The 19,408-nt window shown below is 44.0% G+C and overlaps 1 protein-coding gene across 2 annotated transcripts in view; it reads left to right on the forward strand.

The window, feature by feature from the left end:
* LOC121576779 (brevican core protein-like) overlaps nt 1-19,408 on the forward strand; it is a 282,893-nt gene that overhangs the window by 85,298 nt on the left and 178,187 nt on the right. For both annotated transcript variants that reach the window (XM_041890233.2, XM_041890234.2), the window contains 6 exons: nt 393-616; nt 1,375-1,543; nt 8,134-8,308; nt 12,914-13,041; nt 13,930-14,223; nt 14,923-15,819. In XM_041890233.2, coding sequence (XP_041746167.1) covers nt 393-616; nt 1,375-1,543; nt 8,134-8,308; nt 12,914-13,041; nt 13,930-14,223; nt 14,923-15,819 — 1,887 coding nt within the window. The remainder of the gene's footprint in view (nt 1-392; nt 617-1,374; nt 1,544-8,133; nt 8,309-12,913; nt 13,042-13,929; nt 14,224-14,922; nt 15,820-19,408) is intronic.

The raw sequence follows: 19,408 nt of genomic DNA on the forward strand, positions 1-19,408 counted from the left end.
TCTTCCTCTACTCACCCTCTCCCTCTCCCTCTCCCTCTCCCTCTCCCTCTCCCTCTCCTCTCCTCTCCTCTCCTCTCTCTCTCCTCTCCCTCTCCCTCTCCCTCTTCCTCTTCCTCTTCCTCTTCCTCTTCCTCTCCTCACCTCTCCTCTTCCTCTTCCTCTTCCTCTTCCTCTTCCTTCTCCTCTCCTCTCCTCTCCTCTCCTCTCCTCTCCTCTCCTCATCCCCTTCCTCTTCCTCTTCCTCTCCCTCTCCCTGTCCTTTCCTTTCCTCTCCTCTCTTCTCCTCTTCCTCTCCTCTCCTCTTACAATTCCTCTTCCTCTCCCCCTCCCTCCCTCTCCTCTCCTCCCCTCCCCTCCCTCTTCCTCCTCCCTTTCTCCTATCCTCTCTCCAGGCCTGGTGTGTTCAGACCCAGTGGTGAACATGAGGAAGGTGACGCACCAGATGGTGAGGGAGCAGCTGGCCAACAGCGTCCTGCTGCCCTGTGTCTTCACCCTGCGCCCCACCCCTACCCATGAGCCCCCCCGCATCAAGTGGACCAAGGTGTGGGGCCAGAGGGGTGCCGACGGTCAGCAGAGGGAACAGTCCGTCCTGGTCGCCAAGGACAATGTGGTCAAGGTAAAGACTGAGGAAGTGTAAAGAAATAGAAAATGTCACATTGTTTTGATATATATTTCTAAATGGAATTCAGTGGTTTTATAGGGCTGTGACAGTCATGGAATTTTAGGTGGCGGTTATTTGTCAGCCAAATGCCTAGGCAACCTAAGAATGTTTGCTACATCACCCTGCTGAAACAAGGAGCAACAAAGTTTAATCACGTTGTAAACGGACTCAACAGCACTTATCATCTTTTTGAATGCTCGGCCGTCCGTGGTCCTCTGTAGCTCAATTGGTAGAGCATGGCGCTTGTAACGCCAGGATAGTGGGTTCGATCCCCGGGACCACCCATATGTTAAAATGTATGCACACATGACTGTAAGTCGATTTGGATGAAAGTGTCTGCTAAATGGCATATTATTATTATTATGACACAAAATTCAAAAACTGGCAAGTTTTGCCTCCTCTTGTCTCTCCTTATATCAGCTGTTAGATGTAAACCAGGCTTACTTTAACTTTGCTGCTTTTGGGTTTGTCAAATTATTTGTAAATTTCTTTACAGTTATGACGGTTATTTTATTTTCATGACGGCCTTCATCCATAATTGTCGGTTACACGATTATACAATTACCATGCCAGCCCTAATTTTATATGGAGAGTGTGTTGGCCATCCATCCAGTACTTATATTCAACCTTTTTCTTTTTAATTGTTATCTTAGTTGTCTTTGCTAATCGTGTTTTAATTGTGTTCATAACTGTACTGTCTTTCCGTGGTTTAGGTGAAGAAGGCGTTCCAGGGGCGCGTCACCCTGCCCGGTTACCAGGACAACCGTTTCAACGCCAGCCTGGCACTCAGCGGCCTGCGCTCCAGTGACTCAGGCATGTTCCGCTGTGAGGTGGTGGTGGGCATCAATGACGAACAGGACACCGTGCCCCTGGAGGTCACAGGTAATACTGACTGACCCCTGTTACACCTATTACACACAGGTCCTGTTCATTAGGCACCAAACGGAAGAAAACGTACACAACCAGGGAGGGACTACCTAGACTCGTCAAATAAGAAATTGCCATTTTCCTTTTCCGTAGCAAAACGATTTAAAGTGTTTGTGGCCTAATGAACACAACCCTGACTGTACCTCTACCTGGCATTGCTAATAGAATCATTATGTAAGCCAGTGGGTTTGTTAACTTTGTGGAAGTGTCTGGTCAGGGGAACGGAACAACATGTGCCAACTGGACCGAGTAACAGATCGTTGACCCAGCCGCTCACGAAAGCAAATAAACTAGGGCTGTCAAAAATAGCGCGTTAACGACGTTAATTAGTTGTTTGCTGTTAATTACGTCAATTTTTTTAACGCATTTCACGCATGCGCAGTGTGACAAATTATTCAGGTCAGGAAAGTGGTTGGGAGCTAGAGGCGAGATGGAGCAAGGTGAGCAAAGTGGGCCTATTGACGGATTCAAATATAAAAAGAATGATGATGGTACAGTTAACAAGTACAAGGTTATTTGCAAGATTTGTAAGAAGGAGTTTCAATTTCACCGGAGCTGTTCAAGCTTGAAGTACCATGTCAACGCCAAACATGCGTTTGCTGGGCCGTCAGATTCAGCAAGTGGTTTTGCGCCAGACCACGCTGAATGTTTGCAGGCAATTAACAAAATCAACCTCAGATAATTTGACCAACACAATAGCAAAATGGATTGCAAAGGATTGTAGACCCATTAGCATTGTAGAAGACTCAGGTTTCCTTGATGTTTTGCAAGTGGCGTCTCAAGACTCATTCTATAAGCCACCGTCAAGAGCCACAGCCAAAGACAAATATTATAGTGTGTAGTATGTTTCAGCTTGATTTAAAACACCATTATTTGGCTGTGTTAATAAACAGACATAATATGAAAATTATGTATCTGTGTCCTGTTATTTATCTTTTGGTATGCATTTCAGAAAAAAAATGGTTAGGATTCAGGTGTAATTGCAAATAGTGATTAATCATGATTAATCCACTGAAAATTCTGATTAATTTGATTAAAAATTTTAATCATTTGACAGCCCTAAAATAAACATAATGAGAAAATAAAGTGTGTTATCCAGCTAGTGTTACTTTGAGGGCTCTGAGATGCAGTTTATGTTGAATACACCCACTGCTGCACTGTAATGGCCTGTGGATATTATATGCCATATCAGCTAATAGTATCATAGTAATTACCAAATGAAAGTCTCTGAGCTGAGAAACATTGTCAGATTTTTCCAGGTCACCTGCTGTTTTTAATGATCGCCTATTACAGTAATGAGTAGAGGGAAGTGGCGCTCTGTTCTCAGCATTTGCTTTACAGTGCTGCTCTATCTCACCTAGATCTACACAATGTTGCCAGCGTGAGCTGAGCATCATGTCCGCATTAAGCCCAGTAGCCTCATTCACTCACCCACATACTGTACCCAGGCTCCATGAGCTCCCAGTGAGAATAGCACAGATATTATTACCTAATATAGCCACTGTGTGTTTGTGCCCATGCGCTTGTGGATCTGTGTGTATGCATGCGCTTGTGCGTATGGCGTGTGCATGCCTGCATGCCCGTGCGTGTGTGACAGTGGCCTTCTCAATCAATGATTATGACATCAAGGGTTGTGGTTTTTCTCCACCCACAGCTCCTCTCTCTCTCTCTCCTCTCTCTCTTCTCTCTCCATGAGGGCACTTTATTGGTCCCATAGAGACCCCTGGCTCGGTGCTCAAGAGACCCTGTCCCCCCCGTACACCCAATCAATTAACATGCTATAAAAACCCCTCCCTCCTTCAGAAACAGAAAACCATTACCCATTGGTCCTTCTGGGAGCAACCGAGCCATCCTCTGGGCTTAGCCATTTATTGCAAGTCACGCTACATTGTAGAGCGCACCAGTCCCAATACTTACTCCCCCAAGTGCTTAATACAGTGGGGGGAAAAAGTATTTAGTCAGCCACCAATTGTGCAAGTTCTCCCACTTAAAAAGATGAGAGAGGCCTGTAATTTTCATCATAGTTACACGTCAACTATGACAGACAAAATGAGAAAAAATAATCCAGAAAATCACATTGTAGGATTTTTAATGAATTTATTTGCAAATTATGGTGGAAAATAAGTATTTGGTTACCTACAAACAAGGCCGTCACAATTGGTGGCTGACTAAATACTTTTTTCCCCCACTGTATATTAATTGACAACGTATTGATACTGGGCCGGCCATATCAATATCATATTAATTCAGGGCTGCGCTGATAGGCTTGTTTTTGTGTGTCGTCTAAGACTTGATGAGGTTTTCCTCCTGTGCTTTCGGCCCATATTGAATGGTCAATTGTCTGTCTCACCAATTAGAGCTCAGGCATTGATCCTCGCTGTCAGCCACAGTCATGAGATATGTCAGGCCGGCTTAAGTGCTGAGCCACAAATAGACATATCTACACACGAGTGATGATATCTGCTATTCACGCTCCGCCCAGTCAAAACTGTTCGCTGCTCTGGCACCCCAATGGTGGGACAAGCTCCGTCACGACGCCAGGACAGCGGAGTCACTCACCACCTTCCGGAGACACTTGAAACCCCACCTCTTTAAGGAATACCTGGGATAGGATAAAGTAATCCTTACCCCACCCCAAAGAAAAAATTTATAATAATAATAAAAAAATAAAATAAAAATAAAAATTAAAAATATTGTAAAGTGGTTGTCCCACTGGCTATCATAAGGTGCACCAATTTGTAAGTCGCTCTGGATAAGAGCGTCTGCTAAATGACGAAAATGTAAAATGTAGATAGGACTGTATCAGTGTTGATTACAGTATACCGTGTTACAACAAGGGTGTCACCCAGTTACATACAGCTATATTTGTTACGTTACAGCCTTATTCTAAAACTGATTAAATAAAAAACATTCTCAGCAATCTACACACAATACCCCATAATGACAAAGTGAAAACGTTTTTTAGAAATGTTTGCAAATGTTTTAACATTTTAAAACAGAAATACCTTATTTACATAAGTATTCAGACCTTTTGCTATGAGACTCGAAATTGAGCTCAGGTGCATCCTGTTTCCATTGATCATCCTTGAGATGTTTCTGCAACTTGATTGGAGTCTACCTGTGGTAAATGTAATTGATTGAACATGATTTGAAAAGGCTGTCCATATAAGGTCCCACAGTTGACAGTGCATGTCAGAGCAAAAACCAAGCCATGAGGTCGGAATTGTTCGTATAGCTCCGAGACAGGATTGTGTCGAGGCACAAAACAATTCTGCAGCATTGAAGGACCCTAAGAACACAGTGGCCCCCATCATTGTTAAACGGAAGACGTTTGGAACCACCAAGACTCTTACTAGAGCTGGCCGCCCGGCCAAACTGAGCAATCGGGGGAGAAGGGCCTTGGTAAGGGAGGTGACCAAGAACCCGATGGCCACTCTGACAGAGCTCTAGAGTTCCTCTGTGGAGATGGGAGAACCTTCCAGAAGGACAACCATCTCTGCAGCACTCCACCAATCAGGCCTTTATGGTAGAGTGGCCAGAAGGAAGCCATTCCTCAGTTAAAGGCACATGACAGCCTGCTTGCAGCTTGCCAAAAGGCACCTAAAGACTCTCAGACCATGAGAAACAAGATTCTCTGGTCCGATGTAACCAAGATTGAACTCTTTGGCCTGAATGCCAAGCGTCACATCTTGAGGAAACCTGGCACCATCCCTACGGTGAAGCATGGTGGTGGCAGCATCATGCTGTGGGGATATTTTTCAGCGGCAGGGACTGGGAGACTAGTCAGGATCGAGGCAAAGATGAACGGAGCAAAGTATAGAGATCGTTGATGAAAACCTGCTCAAGAGCACTCAGGACCTCAGACTGGGGCGAAGGTTCACCTTCCAACAGGACAACGACTCTAAGCATACAGCCAAGACAACGCAGAAGTGGCTTCGGGACAAGTCTCTGTATGTCCTTGAGTGGCCCAGCCAGAGCCCGGACTTGAACCCGATCTAACATCTCTGGAGAGACCTGAAAATAGCTGTGTAGCAACGCTCCCCATCCAACCTGACAGATCTTGAGAGGATCTGCAGAGAAGAATGGAAGAAACTCCTCAAATACAGATGTGACAAGCTTGTAGCGTCATACCCAAGAAGAATCGATGCTGTAATTGCTGCCAAAGGTGCTTCAAGAAAGTAATGAGTAAAGGGTCTGAATACTTATGTAAATGTCATATTTCAGTTTTTTATATTTAATAAATTAGTAAACCTAGATTGATGAGGAAAAAATACAATTTAATCAATTTTAGAATAAGGCTGTAACGTAACAAAATGTGGAAAAAGTCAATGGTCTGAATACTTTCCGAAGGCACTGTACATCTATCTCAGTATCTGGTATCTCCTGCTGTTGTGTGTTATGGTTTGGTAAACATAGAGTAAGTGTATTAGTTCTGGGCAACGTGACCGTCCTGTTAAATGGAACTGTGTCTCCTCCGTGGTGCTCCCCAGGAACCCATTTGTCTCCCAAACGCCAGAACGCTAGCAGCTCTGTGTTTGGCCTGGCTCGCCTCGGAGGAGAGGGAGTACTAACAGAGAGCCTGCTACAAAGTCCTTTGAAGTTGAGCTGGAGTGTACAGCAGTATAGAGAAACAGGATGGAGGCCTGTAGAGGGGCCAGTGTGTGTGTGTGTGTGTGTGTGTGTGTGTGTGTGTGTGTGTGTGTGTGTGTGTGTGTGTGTGTGTGTGTGTGTGTGAGTGTGTTACGGCCGTGCACAGACCTTGGGGAGGGCAGGTACTCAAAATAAAAAAGAAAATAGACTTTCACAATTCATAACTACAAATTCATAACATACAAATTGCCCTGTAGCCAAAATGCCAACATTTATATGCAACAACACACTCACTCATCATACATTTTAATACAAGTTAGTGCCAATAACTACTAGGCCTATGGATGACGAAAGATGATTGATATCGGGAAAAGAGTGGCTATTAGCTGATCAGAGCAAATGTAGTTGAAATATTCTAGCTAGCTGTCGAAACAAACTTGTTTTTACTTGATTTGCGTTTGTTCTGCTGCTGACCTCTGCCCCATTCTTTGTCCCTAACGGTGAGAGACACATATGACAGATCCAACTCAAAAGTAGCCTCCTACCAGTATTCATGTCTTCCTGCACTGCGCATGGCTCAGAAACTTTAAAAAATAAAATACATACATTCATATTTAGACATGCATCTGGATTTATAAAATGTCAATCATGTTTACTATATTTTATCTTTGACATTTCCCAACATTTTCCTTAATGATACATAAAATATTACCATATGCCCGCAGCCAGTGGCCACAATCAAGTCAGACGAGTGCGCACTTGGAATTAAATTAGCTAGTTTGATGTGCAATTCACTACATTTAAAATTAAAACTGAAATGAAAGAGATTGAAATTAATAAAATTACAAATTAAAATCCACTTTTTCATAGGAGGGCAAAAGGGCAGGTGCTTGGGCATTGGTTGAGCCCTATCTGTGCATGTGTGTGTGTGTGTGTGTGTGTGTGTGTGTGTGTGTGTGTGTGTGTGTGTGTGTGTGTGTGTGTGTGTGTGTGTGTGTGTGTGTGTATGCCTGTGTGCATGTCTGTGAGTGCATGTGTGGACTGTACCACTGAGGGATACCTGGCTCATTTTCTGAGGCTAGCCTGCAGCGTGATTGGTCAAATTGGCCCGCACCAGGAGGAGTCTGTTATTCTATTGCACAAAGGAGCAGAAGATAAAGGAGCCCATGTTTGGAGCTGTATCCAAGCTTCCCTCAGCTTCCCTGTCCACAGGCTTTCATGTAGTGGGCTCTGCTGGGATTGAATGTGTGAATTGCAGGCCGAGGTGGCCCCACATGTGGTGGTTAGTGATGCTAGCCTGGTGGGGGAATATGAGATGGACACTTCAAAAGCAATTCCCTTCCCATTTCTCAGTAGAGTGGAGAGGAATCCTGGTCATTCACAGGTCAGGGAATGAGCGCATGGGATCTCTCTTCTCTCTCTCTTTTTCTATCTCTCTCTCATCACTGTCTTATTTCACTGTTTTATTTTCTGGCTATGAAAGCAAGATATTCCTGATGTGGACTGTATGCTAAAGCAGTAAAGTGAAAATGAATTCACTGTATCCAAGGACAAGATCTCTCCCGCACAATTGGCCCAGTGCCGTCCGGGTTTGGCCGGTGTATGCCGTCATTGTAAATAAGAATTTGTTCTTAACTGACTTGCCTAGTTAAATAAAGGTTAAATAAAAATACAAATAAAAAATAAATAAATAAAAAGATAAGCTTGTCTGATGCAAATTAACTTAAAGCTCTGAGGTCGTTTTTTTAATGTTTCGTGCAGTTAGAGATACAACAGTTTGAAGTACATGATAATGTAGGGTTTGAGCCATGTGTCTGTGTGTGCTCGTGTGTGTGTGCGAGACTGCAAGTGTGTGAATGTGCGTGTATGTATGTATGGGCGTGCGTGCCTGCGTACAATGTCTCCATATTGCCCTTGTGTCGCCATACCTGTTTTCACCTCTGTGTCCTCTCCAGGTGTGGTGTTCCACTACCGTGCTCCTCATGACCGCTACGCCCTGTCCTTCCCTGACGCCCAGCAGGTGTGTCTGGAGAACTCAGCTGTCATCGCCACGCCTGCTCAGCTCCAGGCCACCTTTGCTGACGGGTATGACAACTGTGACGCTGGCTGGCTCTCTGACCAGAGCGTGAGGTAAGGACAAGACAACCGGGCATGAAGCACGACTCAGCAAAACACAACACAGCATGGCAACTGTCTTATTTCATGTTTTTATTTAACCTTTATTTATCCAGGCGAGTCAGAACACTTTCTTATTTACAATGACGGCCTGTCCTTATAGGGTTGTTTTATAGGGCTGTAGAAATTGCTTATGTATAAATTGTTTACTTACGATACTTATCTGCTGCAACAATGTAAAGCCATATCTGACGAATAAGTATCTTTAAGAAGAGTGGCAAAGTATAAGTTTACTTCAAACTAACGAAAAATGACAGGGCTTTGATAGGCGATTAGATACCTTTTATGTTGACATTTCTCTTTGGCCTCTGAAAGTACAGTATGCAAACTGTTTTGACCCCAATGGTCCTCTCATAAACTCCTGAAGGATTGAATTGCTTGTTTACATCTCAGAGGCTAGCTGTGTCATTCCTCATTACTCTCTGCCATTTTAGCCACAACTATCCCTCAACTACCTTTCATGTTGATGTTTGTGTTTCAGCTTGCCACCTCCCATTATGTCTGTTGATGACGGATAGTCAGTGTGTGTGTGTGTGTTTGTTTGTGTGTGTGTGTAGGACAGTCAGAGTCCGTGTGGATATTTTTACACATCTTTATCTCAAACGTCTGCCCAATAATTGCACTGAAGAAGCAGCTTGCATATTTATCCTGGACAGAATTTCCCTGAGAACTGCATCCTATCCATTCCCCTCCTCCCCACCTGGGACACATATAATTGGTCTATCTCCAGAGCTACTTGGCTTCACATCAATGAGGAGGCAAACGTGCAATTAATAATGTAAAAATAGAGACACCAGCGATCAGGATGGAAAGCTGAGATGGGGGATTTAGCTATAACATTCTCTGACGACAAGGGTTGCTATCCGAGCTCATGCAGGATTGTAACTACTGAGAGTGTAAGAAGCATTCCATCCTGTTGCCCTTCATAAGCCCCTTTATAACTGTATTCATGATCTCTTAATCAGCATTTAGCCTGCACCCTCAATGCTGTTTGAATCAATGTACCTTAGAGCAATGGTCACCAACCGATCGATCGCGATCAACTGGTCGATCTCCAAGGCATTCCAATGATAAGCTTTGCGTTCCTATTTTTTTTTATTCGGCTCACGCTGTTGGCGGTAGGTGCACCCGATTCAGCTGCCCTGCTCGCTGGCTGCTCTTCCCATTTTGAACCATTTCAGATGTCCGAAGGTACAAACTGCCTTCCCGGCGGGCCCTGGGGAAGCAAATCAAGTGCACTATAGGCCTACCACTGGCCAATCGGATGGCTCAGATTACCGTGTCTGCAGTAATGTAGCAGACGTAAAAGAAAGCTACAGAAAAGTTGATACTGTTAGATTTAAAAACTTTTAAAACCATGACTAGAGAGAGACTGTCAACGAATACAGCAAAGAGCTGCTGTTTTTATGAGTGAGTTCATGTTTAAGTTTTTACTCAGCACTGTTAACACTTTCTATTTACACTTTTAGAAGCCATAAAATGCCTGTTCTCCTTACTTCCACTCGCACTACAACCAGCACTGCAGCTGCAATGAATGAGTAGGAAAGTGTATCGATAGGCTTGCGTTGTTGTTATTATTAGCGGCTTGGGTAATTTTCTACATCAAGGAATATTTGACTTTCTCTGGTCATAGGAGTAACAGCATTAATTTGTGCATGATGCAGAAATAATGCAGTGCGACTCGAGTTTCGCCGTCAGCTGCAAGATGGTGTCCCTTTTTGGTCAGTGTCAGTGGAGGAAAGGGAGAGCGGAGGGACGTTAAGAGGGGGACCCTCAGTCTGCTGCTCTCTCCCTCCACAGTAAAAAAAAATAGCAAATGTGACCGACCGCCTCGATTCGGTCTTATGTAGCAAAATTTGAAATTGTGTTTTTTTACATTGTATAAAAGTAGAGACTAAGAGCTTGAAAATGGTATATCATACACTGCAGTTGAGGAACAATGGGAAAGTAATTCTGCTTTGAAAGTTGATAAACTTGTAACCCCACTTTTAAGAAAATGGCCCTTGAATGTTTTGGTACACCTACTGGAGAGCTCTTCTTTGTCTACACCCATTAAGCATCATTCACACCCTCTTAAGCCCCACCTAGGGCTGTGCCGGTCACGAAATTTAGTCAGCCGGTGATTGTCAAGCAAATAACTGCCAGTCTCACGGTAATTGACCGTTAATTAACATAAACACATTTAGCATCTCCTGGCTTCCAAACAAAGCCTACAAGCCACTGATGCAGACCTTTGAAACATCTACATTTAAAAAAGTATAATAAATACATGTAATAGAGCCTACACCTTCACAATAAATCCATTATTTATTTTAGACAGGGCTAAAGAAACATGATATGAAGAAAATGTAGTCTATTTCAGAAGAACAGAATAGCATACTCTGAGTTGTCCTTATGTTAGGCCCTGATCTGGCTATGCCATATGGCTGTGGGCTACACAAGTTCATTTAGCAGACAAGATTTGCTTAGCATTATTTCATATTATTTTATAGTATGGAGAATACAATTGAACAAAACTGAATAAAATAGAAAGGATATTTTCTCCAAACGATTTGAGGGAGTGCGGACATAATAATAATATGCCATTTAGCAGACGCTTTTATCCAAAGCGACTTACAGTCATGTGTGCATACATTTTTACGTATGGGTGGTCCCGGGGATCGAACCCACTACCCTGGCGTTACAAGCGCCATGCTCTACCAATTGAGCTACAGAGGACCACCCATATCTAACAAAGAAATAGATACTCCTATATGCTTAATTTAGAGTTATTCGTGTAACTTTAGTTGTTCTACAAACGTTGGGCTATTTGTTTTGATTTTTAATACATTGTAAGGCTGCATGATGCGACTCTAATGATGATTTGAAAAAAGTTGCTTGAAAGGCATGAGCTCTGCTTTGTTTTTTGCGCAGGCTGTACACACTTTATCAGTCTCTCATTCACAATCAGAGCTGGGAAAAGCCTAATTACCGTGACTAAACGGTCACGTGGAATTTGACTGTCTTCATGACTCGTGACCGCCGCTGTGGCGGTAATATGGTCACCGTAACAAGACCCCACCCATCTCTTTAAGGCCATGTGGTAAACACACGCAATATCAGATAAAATCAGACTTTATTTGTCACATGCACAGGATACAGAAGGTGTAAACGGTACACTGAAATGGTTACTTGCATAGTAGCAATATCAAAAACAGAAAGTGCCCAGATAAAAATATTGTATAAATATTTTATAATTATTAGATGACACTTACCCGACACACTAAAGCTAACAAACTAGGTTCAATGTTAGCTAGCTAACATTAGGCTATAACTAGCAATGCAAATGGTTTCTGATTTCTGACACAGATCATACACGTATTGTTAGCTAGCGAGCCAGCAAGCTAACGTTCGCTAGCTAACAAACAGTACGCTTTAACTTAAATAAAAACAACTTTCTGACAAAATTAGAAATGTATATCTGAAAATCTAACTAGACTCTTACCCGTATACATGGATGAACGTTTCACGGCAGACTGGAACCATTTAACTCCGTTTTGTTTGTAGCTACATCTTGTTTGGCCAGCGTTGTGTCAAGTCACTCTGGTTCACACTGACCGTGGCGTGTGCAGAAAGTAGCCCATCACTTTTTCCAACTGATCTGTCGATAGCGTCTGCTAAATTCAGGGCATCAATGTTGGTGAGAAAAGTAGCAAAACCTTTGTAGTTCTCGATGGCTAATGTTATATCTTTCAAAAACGGCGCGGTAGAAAGGACTATCAACACATATTGAACAGCTCACGTTACAGACAGAAGCATGCTACATGGCAGACCAATCCAAGCTCATCTCCCGGCATGTCCAGCCCATCTATTATCTCAGCCAAATATGGCTAGTGGGAAGGTTCCTGTCTTTTTCCATGGCTAAACCAACTAGGCTCGTAATTTAACAATTTTATTTGTATTTATGGATGGAATACAAGTTTGTTATTAAGGCACATGAAAGTTCACATATTCCAGAAAGCATTTCTGCCAAAAAAACGCATTTTGATAAAAAATGTATGTTTACATTCAAATGCCTCTCCTGTGAAGTAGTGACTTGCGACATACGTCTAGTTTCCTGAAACAAGTCACAAATTATTAAAATGTATGCTCACTCAGCTGTGCCTCACAAGTAATACAACAACTGATCTATTACCGGTGTGATTATATATATATATATATTTTTTTTTTTTTTATTTTTTTTATTTTTTTTATGGTCTGAGAAGAACAACAGGAAGAACAACAAGAATAACAATTCAAGAAAAACCAATATGTGGTGATAATGTTTTGGGCCTATAGCCTACTGCACTAACCTCATTATTACAGTACTGTTTTGTGCATAGGCTTATGTTTTTTAAGTCATGTAGAAAAGTTTTTTTAAGGTAGATCTCGGCTTACATTTTGACTCAGAATGTGATCTCGACTCAAAAAAGGTTAGTGACCACTGCTTTAGAGTAATTGCACAGTTGGAACCCGGATATAAATCAAATAAATGATTTGTCTCCCCTCGTCCCTCTCCCCTCCCTCTCTCGCTCTCCACAGGTACCCTATCCAGTCACCCAGGCCGGGTTGCTATGGCGACAGGGAGGATTCACCTGGAGTGCGCAACTACGGCAATCGGGCCCCTGACGAGCTGTTTGATGTCTACTGTTTTGCCAAGCAACTGCAAGGTACAGTAGGAGGGAGGCGTCAATCAGATTTTAGTCATGCAGGAGCTACGATGCTGGATCAGCCTGACTTAGGCTTAATGCTCCTGTTAGGCAGAGAAAGATATCCACGTCCCAGGCAACCTGCTGTCCTACTGTTTCAACTTTAAATGGGTCACTATCATTTAAGCCAGTGGTTTCCAACCTTTTTTGGTTACTGTACCACCAACTGAATTTAGCTCTGCCCGGAGTACCTCTGAAGTACCCTCATGTGCATTTTACCAGTAGGCCTATGGCCTCATGAGTCTTCTCAAGTACCCCCTGTGGATAGGCCAAGTACACCCAGGGGTCCAAGTACCCCTGGTTGGGAACCACTTATTTATGCTGTAGCTGGGTGGTGAGTTATACTGCCGTGGCCAGGATCAGGGAAGCTGCTACAGGAGGATGGAGTCATATTCACATCAGGTGCCTTTAAAATACATCTGGGTAATTTGTTACTGTGCAGCGCCAGACCTGTCAGTTAATAGTTCTACAGGAAGTAGATGAGGTAATTTTATGAGAAGTGTAATTCTTGACACCCCAGTAATTTGCAAGGTGTCAAGAATTACACTATCTAGCTGGATAGGATGGATGTTCATTGTTGGGTTCTATGGTTCTGTGTATTCTTCTGTGAAATGACTCTGCATGACTCATGGGTCATTGCTTCGCTGACCTCCTGTTCAATCTTGTCTGTTGACACTTCTTATATTACATTTCACACCACTCTATCCATCTCCTACTTCATTCTCATCATATCCCCCTATCCTCCCCCGTTACTCCATACCACTTCACCTCCCATACCTATCTCTCCTTCCCCTCACACTATACACTCATTATACCACCGATCTCTCCATCTCCATCCCCCTCTCCCAGGTGAGGTGTTCCACTCATCTGTACCAGAGAAGCTGAGCCTGGCCACAGCCTCTACCCACTGCCACTCTCTGGGAGCCCAGCTGGCCACGGCAGGGCAGCTCTACCAAGCCTGGCAGACTGGCTTGGACCAGTGTGATCCGGGCTGGCTGGCCGATGGCAGCGTGCGCTACCCCATAAACCTTCCCCGACGCAACTGTGGCGGGGATGATCCGGGGGTGCGCACTGTCTACCACAACCCCAACCGCACCGGTTTCCCAGACACCACCACCCGCTTCGACGCATACTGCTACCGAGGTAACGGCCGGGGTCGCCATCGCCATGGCAACCTTACTGTTTAATTTCCGTTAATTAGTGCAGGTTGTTTGTCTCATGCATGAATTAATGAATTATCACAGAGGGGATTCGGTGACATTTTGGTCTTCTACTGTAGCAACCAGCTATAGCCCAATATCAGCATTTCCAAGCTCTCAATACAGACTTAGAGAGACCCAACATAGTTATGTACACTGGCTGCAGCCTCAATGTCCTTGCAGTGTCATTCTAAAGTGTTTATAATGTTTTTGGACCGCTGGAGATTTGTCTAACTTAGTTTCAAGTTCACTTTGGAATGACTGTAGGCTCCAGTGTGCTGTGTGCTTCGGATTTGATTGTGTTTGTGCAGAGTGTGATCTGCATTAGACTGCATTAGCTCCTCAGAGTGTCATGGAGAATGATTGACAGGCACTAAATTGATACAGACGTAATTAAGTCTTATCTTAGACTTTGCCCTTAAGTAAAGTCACCCAAGGAGAGTGTAAAAACATCTTTTAATATAATATGTATGCTTTCTTAATTAAAGCAAAACCAAAAACAGAGGTCATCAACATCTAAGAATATGGATGATTCACAGCTTATTGAAAAAATGGCAGCTTATTGTAAAGATTAATATTTAAAAGCCATGCCTTATTGCCAGGAAAGCAAATATGAATGCTAATAGTCTTCATATAATTCCAGAACGTGAAGCAGGATTCCAGGCAGCCCAGCCAATGGGGTTCCTCCAATACAGAGACCCAGAGGCCAACTCCTCAGACACTGAGCCCCAGCGCTCTGTCCCCTACCCCCAGCCCTCCACCTGGACTGGCACGGTGGACCTGGACAAGGAGGGCATCAGCTCCATCGCTGGAGGCAACGAGTCCTCCGAGATCTCTGAGGAGCACGTGGTGATCCACCTCCGGCCAGGGGAGAGTACCCAGGGCTGGGGAGAGGAGAACCAGGAGACCAAGGGCCGATCCAAGACTGGAGCCCCTCAGGACCCATCCTCCAGCCCCAAGACCAGCACCTTGGGTCTGTCTGTCCTGGAGAGTCTGGAGACCCACGGAGGTTCTGCACAGGAGGAGGTGGAGGGTGAGGGTGAGGGGGACGAGGAGTGGCGTTTCATGTCGTCCAACTCCCCTCTGTCCTCCCAGGCCTCTCCAACGCTCCAGGCCCAGACAGCCAATAGCGTTCTCCACAGCTTCGTCAACAACCTGATGAAGCCCTTCAGGTATTGGACAGGCTCTGTGGAGGACGGCACGGAGGCCCCTCTCCCAGCCACACCTGCCTCACTGCCCGAGGGTAGAGGAGTAGAGGAGGACCAGACAACCCCGGGGTCGGCTATGGTCACACCCACCGAAGGGAAGCTGGGCAGCAAAGGAAGCACAGACAACACTATCATAGAGCATCGGAGCGGAGGCTCCTTGTTCAAGACATCCACCAATGGGCTCACCAGCACTGAGGAGGGTCTGTCTGAGCAGGATAGAGAGGTGGTCACTTTAGTCCCATTGGGCCCTGTGATCCAGTACACACTCACCCAGCCTGGGAGGAAAGGTCCAAGCACGTTCCTAACCAACCCTCAAGGATCATCGTCTAATGGTAAGACCCACTGGCTGAGTCACAATCCATCCATCAGAGAGGCTATGTGGGTTGGCTGAGTACATTGTGTCTTCTTTTAGTGTAGTTCATTACCTTTTCTCTCTAAAAGTTGTTTTCTTTTTGCGTTCCTATTTGCTCCACCTCAGTGTTTCTTCCAAATCAATGGCTTGTGTTAAATTGAAAATGCGCTGTTTACGAAGGTAGTAAATTGAAAAGGTTGGTTTCTGTGGATGCCAGCTCAGGTCCTTTATTGCTTCCGCGGTAAATAAAGTGAAGGTTTGTTTCAGACTATTAAACACTGTCTCTGGACAATATTTATGGGAGAAACATTCAGCCACTCTATGGAGGGCAATGGACGTAGAGTAGAAGAAAATAAACATTACATTTGGCATTACAGCCTTCCTCTGGTATCTCTGTGTCGCAAATGGTATAATTTCCACAGTATCAGAACACCACTCATCACTTTCCTTCTTTGGTTTTCCTAAGGAGAAATTATGTTAAATGTATATGCACTTTGGGTGTCTATTCAAATCAAATCAAATACATTTGTATTTGTCACATATGCTTACTTACGAGTCCTTCCCAACGATGCAGAGTTAAAAAATAAGAAAAATAAAAATAGTAACACAAGGAATAAAATACACAAGAATGAAGCTATAAACAGGGAGTACCAGTACCAAATCAAAATCAATTCAAATCAATGTTATTTGTCACATGCTTCATAAACAACAGTTGTAGACTAACAGTGAAATGCTTACTTTGCCAACAAAGAGTTAAAGATAAAGAATATAAATAAAAAATATAAATAGTGACAAGAGGAATAAATACACAGTGGATAACGAATAACAATAATGAGTAAAAATAACATGGCTATATAGAGTGAGTACCAGTACTGAGTCGATGTGCAGGGGTAAGAAGTATTTGAGGTAGATATGTACATAAAGGCAGGGTAAAGTGACTAGGCATCAGGATAGAAAATAATACGAGTAAAATAAAGAACAGAGTAGCATCAGCATATGATGAGTGTGAAAGTCTGTGTACGTGTGTGTGTGTGTGTATGTGTGTGTGTGTTATGTATGTGTAGGTGTGTATACGTGTGGGTTTGTGTGAGAGTGTCAGTGTAGTGTGTGTAAGTGAATGTATATATAGTCTTGTGAGTGTGCATAGAGTCAGTGCAAGATACACACTTAGAAAAATGGTTCCAAAAGGGTTTTTCAGTTGTCCCCATAGGAGAACCCTTTTGGTTCCAGGTAGAACTCTTTTGGATTCCATGTAGAACCCTCTGTGGGAAGGGTTCTACATGGAACTCAAAAGGGTTCTACCTGGAACCAAAAAGGGTTCTTTAAAGGGTTCTCCTATGGGGACAACCGAAGAACCCTTTTAGGTTCTAGATACACTACATGACCAAAAGTATGTGGACACCTGCTTGTCGAACATTTCATTCCATGGACATTAATATGGAGTTGGTCCCCCCTTCGCGGCTATAACAGCCTCCACTAATCTGGGAAGGCTTTCCACTAGATGTTGGAACATTGCTGCAGGGACTTGTTTCCATTCAGCCACAATCAAGTTCTTCCACACCAATCTCGACAAACCATTTCTGTATGGACTTCGCTTTGTGCACGGGGGCATTGTCATGCTGAAACAGGAAAGGGCCTTCCCCAAACGGTTGCCACAAAGTTGGAAGCACAGAATCATCTAGAATGTTATTGTATGCTGTAGTGTTAAGATTTCCCTTCACTGGAACTAAGGGGCCTAGCCCGAACTATGAAAAACAGCCCCAGACCATTTTTCCTCCTCCACCAAACTTTACAGTAAGCACTATGCATTGGGGCAGGTATCATTCTCCTGGTATCTGCCAAACCCAGATTAGTCCATCAGACTGCCAGATGGTGACGCGTGATTCATCACTCCAGAGAATGCGTTTCCACTGCTCCAGAGTCCATTCTCGGCGAGCTTTACACCACTCCAGCCGACGCTTGACATTGTGCATGGTTATCTTAGGCTAGTGTGCGGCTGCTCAGCCATGTAAACCTATTTCCTGAAGCTCCCGACGAACAGTTATCGTGCTGACATTGCTTCCAGAGGCAGTTTGGAACTTGGTAGTGAGTGTTGCAACCGAGGACAGACTGTTTTAATGCGCTACGTGCTTCAGCACTCGGCGGTCCCATTCTGTGAGCTTGTTTGGACTACCACTTCGCGGCTGAGCCGTTGTTGCTCCTAGACGTTTCCATTTCACAATAACAGCACTTACAGTTTACTGGGGAAGCTATAGCAGGGCAGAAATGTCAAGAACTGACCTGTTGGAAAGGTGGCATCATATGATGGTGCCACTTTGAAAGTCACTGAGCTCTTCAGTAAGGCCATTCTACTGCCAATGTTTGTCTATGGAGATTGCATGGCTGTGTTCTCGGTGTTATACACCTGTCAGCAACCGGTGTGGCTGAAATAAACAAATCCACTAATTTGTCCACATATGTTTGTATTGCATTCAGAAAGTATTCAGACCCTTTCCCTTTATCCATATTTTGTTACATTACATCCTTATTCTAAAATGTATTAAATAATTTTAATTCTAAAATGTATTAAATAATTTTTCAATACCCCATAATGACAAAGCGAAAACCTTTTAAAAAAATGTTTTTATTGCAATATATTTTTGTTTTTTTGAAATACCTTATTTACATAAGTATTCAGAACCTTTGCTATGAGACTCGAAATTGAGCTCAGGTACATCCTGTTTCCAATGATCATCCTTGAGATGTTTCTACAACCTGTGGTAAATGTAATTGTTTGGCCATGATTTGGAAAGGCACACACCTGTCTATATAAGGTACCACAGTTGACAACGCATGTCAGAGCAAAAACCAAGCTATAAGGTCGAAGGAATTGTCCGTAGAGCTCTGAGACAGGATTGTGTCGAGGCACAGATCTGGGGAAGGGTACCAAAACATTTCTGCAGCATTGAAGGTCCCCAAGAACACAGTAGCCTCCATCATTCTTAAATGGAAGAAGTTTGGAACCACCAAGACTCTTCCTAGAGCTGGCCACCCGGCCAAACTGAGCAATCGGGGGAGAAGGGCCTTGGTCAGGGAGGTGACCAAAACCCGATGGTCACTCTAACAGAGCTCCAGAGTTCATCTCTGCAGCATTCCACCAACCAGGCCTTCATGGTAGAGTGACCAGATAGAAACCACTTCTCAGTAAAAGGCACATGACAGCCTGCTTGGAGTTTGCCAAAAGGCACCTAAAGGACTCTCAGACCAGAGAAACAAGATTATCTGGTCTGATGAATCCAAGATTGAACTCTTTGGCCGGACTGACAAGCGTCACGTCTGGAGGAAACCTGGCACCATCCCTACAGTGAAGCGGCAGGGACTGGGAGAACAAAGTACAGAGATCCTTGATGAAAACCTGCTCAAGAGCGCTCAGGACCTCAGACTGGGGCAAAGGTTCACCTTCCAACAGGACAACGACCCTAAGCACACAGCCAAGACAACGCAGGAGTGGCTTCAGGACAAGTCTCTGAATGTCGAGTGGCCCAGCCAGAGCCCGGACTTGAACCCGATCGCACATCTCTGGAGAGACC

The sequence above is a fragment of the Coregonus clupeaformis genome, chromosome 11 (genome assembly GCF_020615455.1).
Source record: "Coregonus clupeaformis isolate EN_2021a chromosome 11, ASM2061545v1, whole genome shotgun sequence".
NCBI lineage: Eukaryota > Metazoa > Chordata > Actinopteri > Salmoniformes > Salmonidae > Coregonus > Coregonus clupeaformis.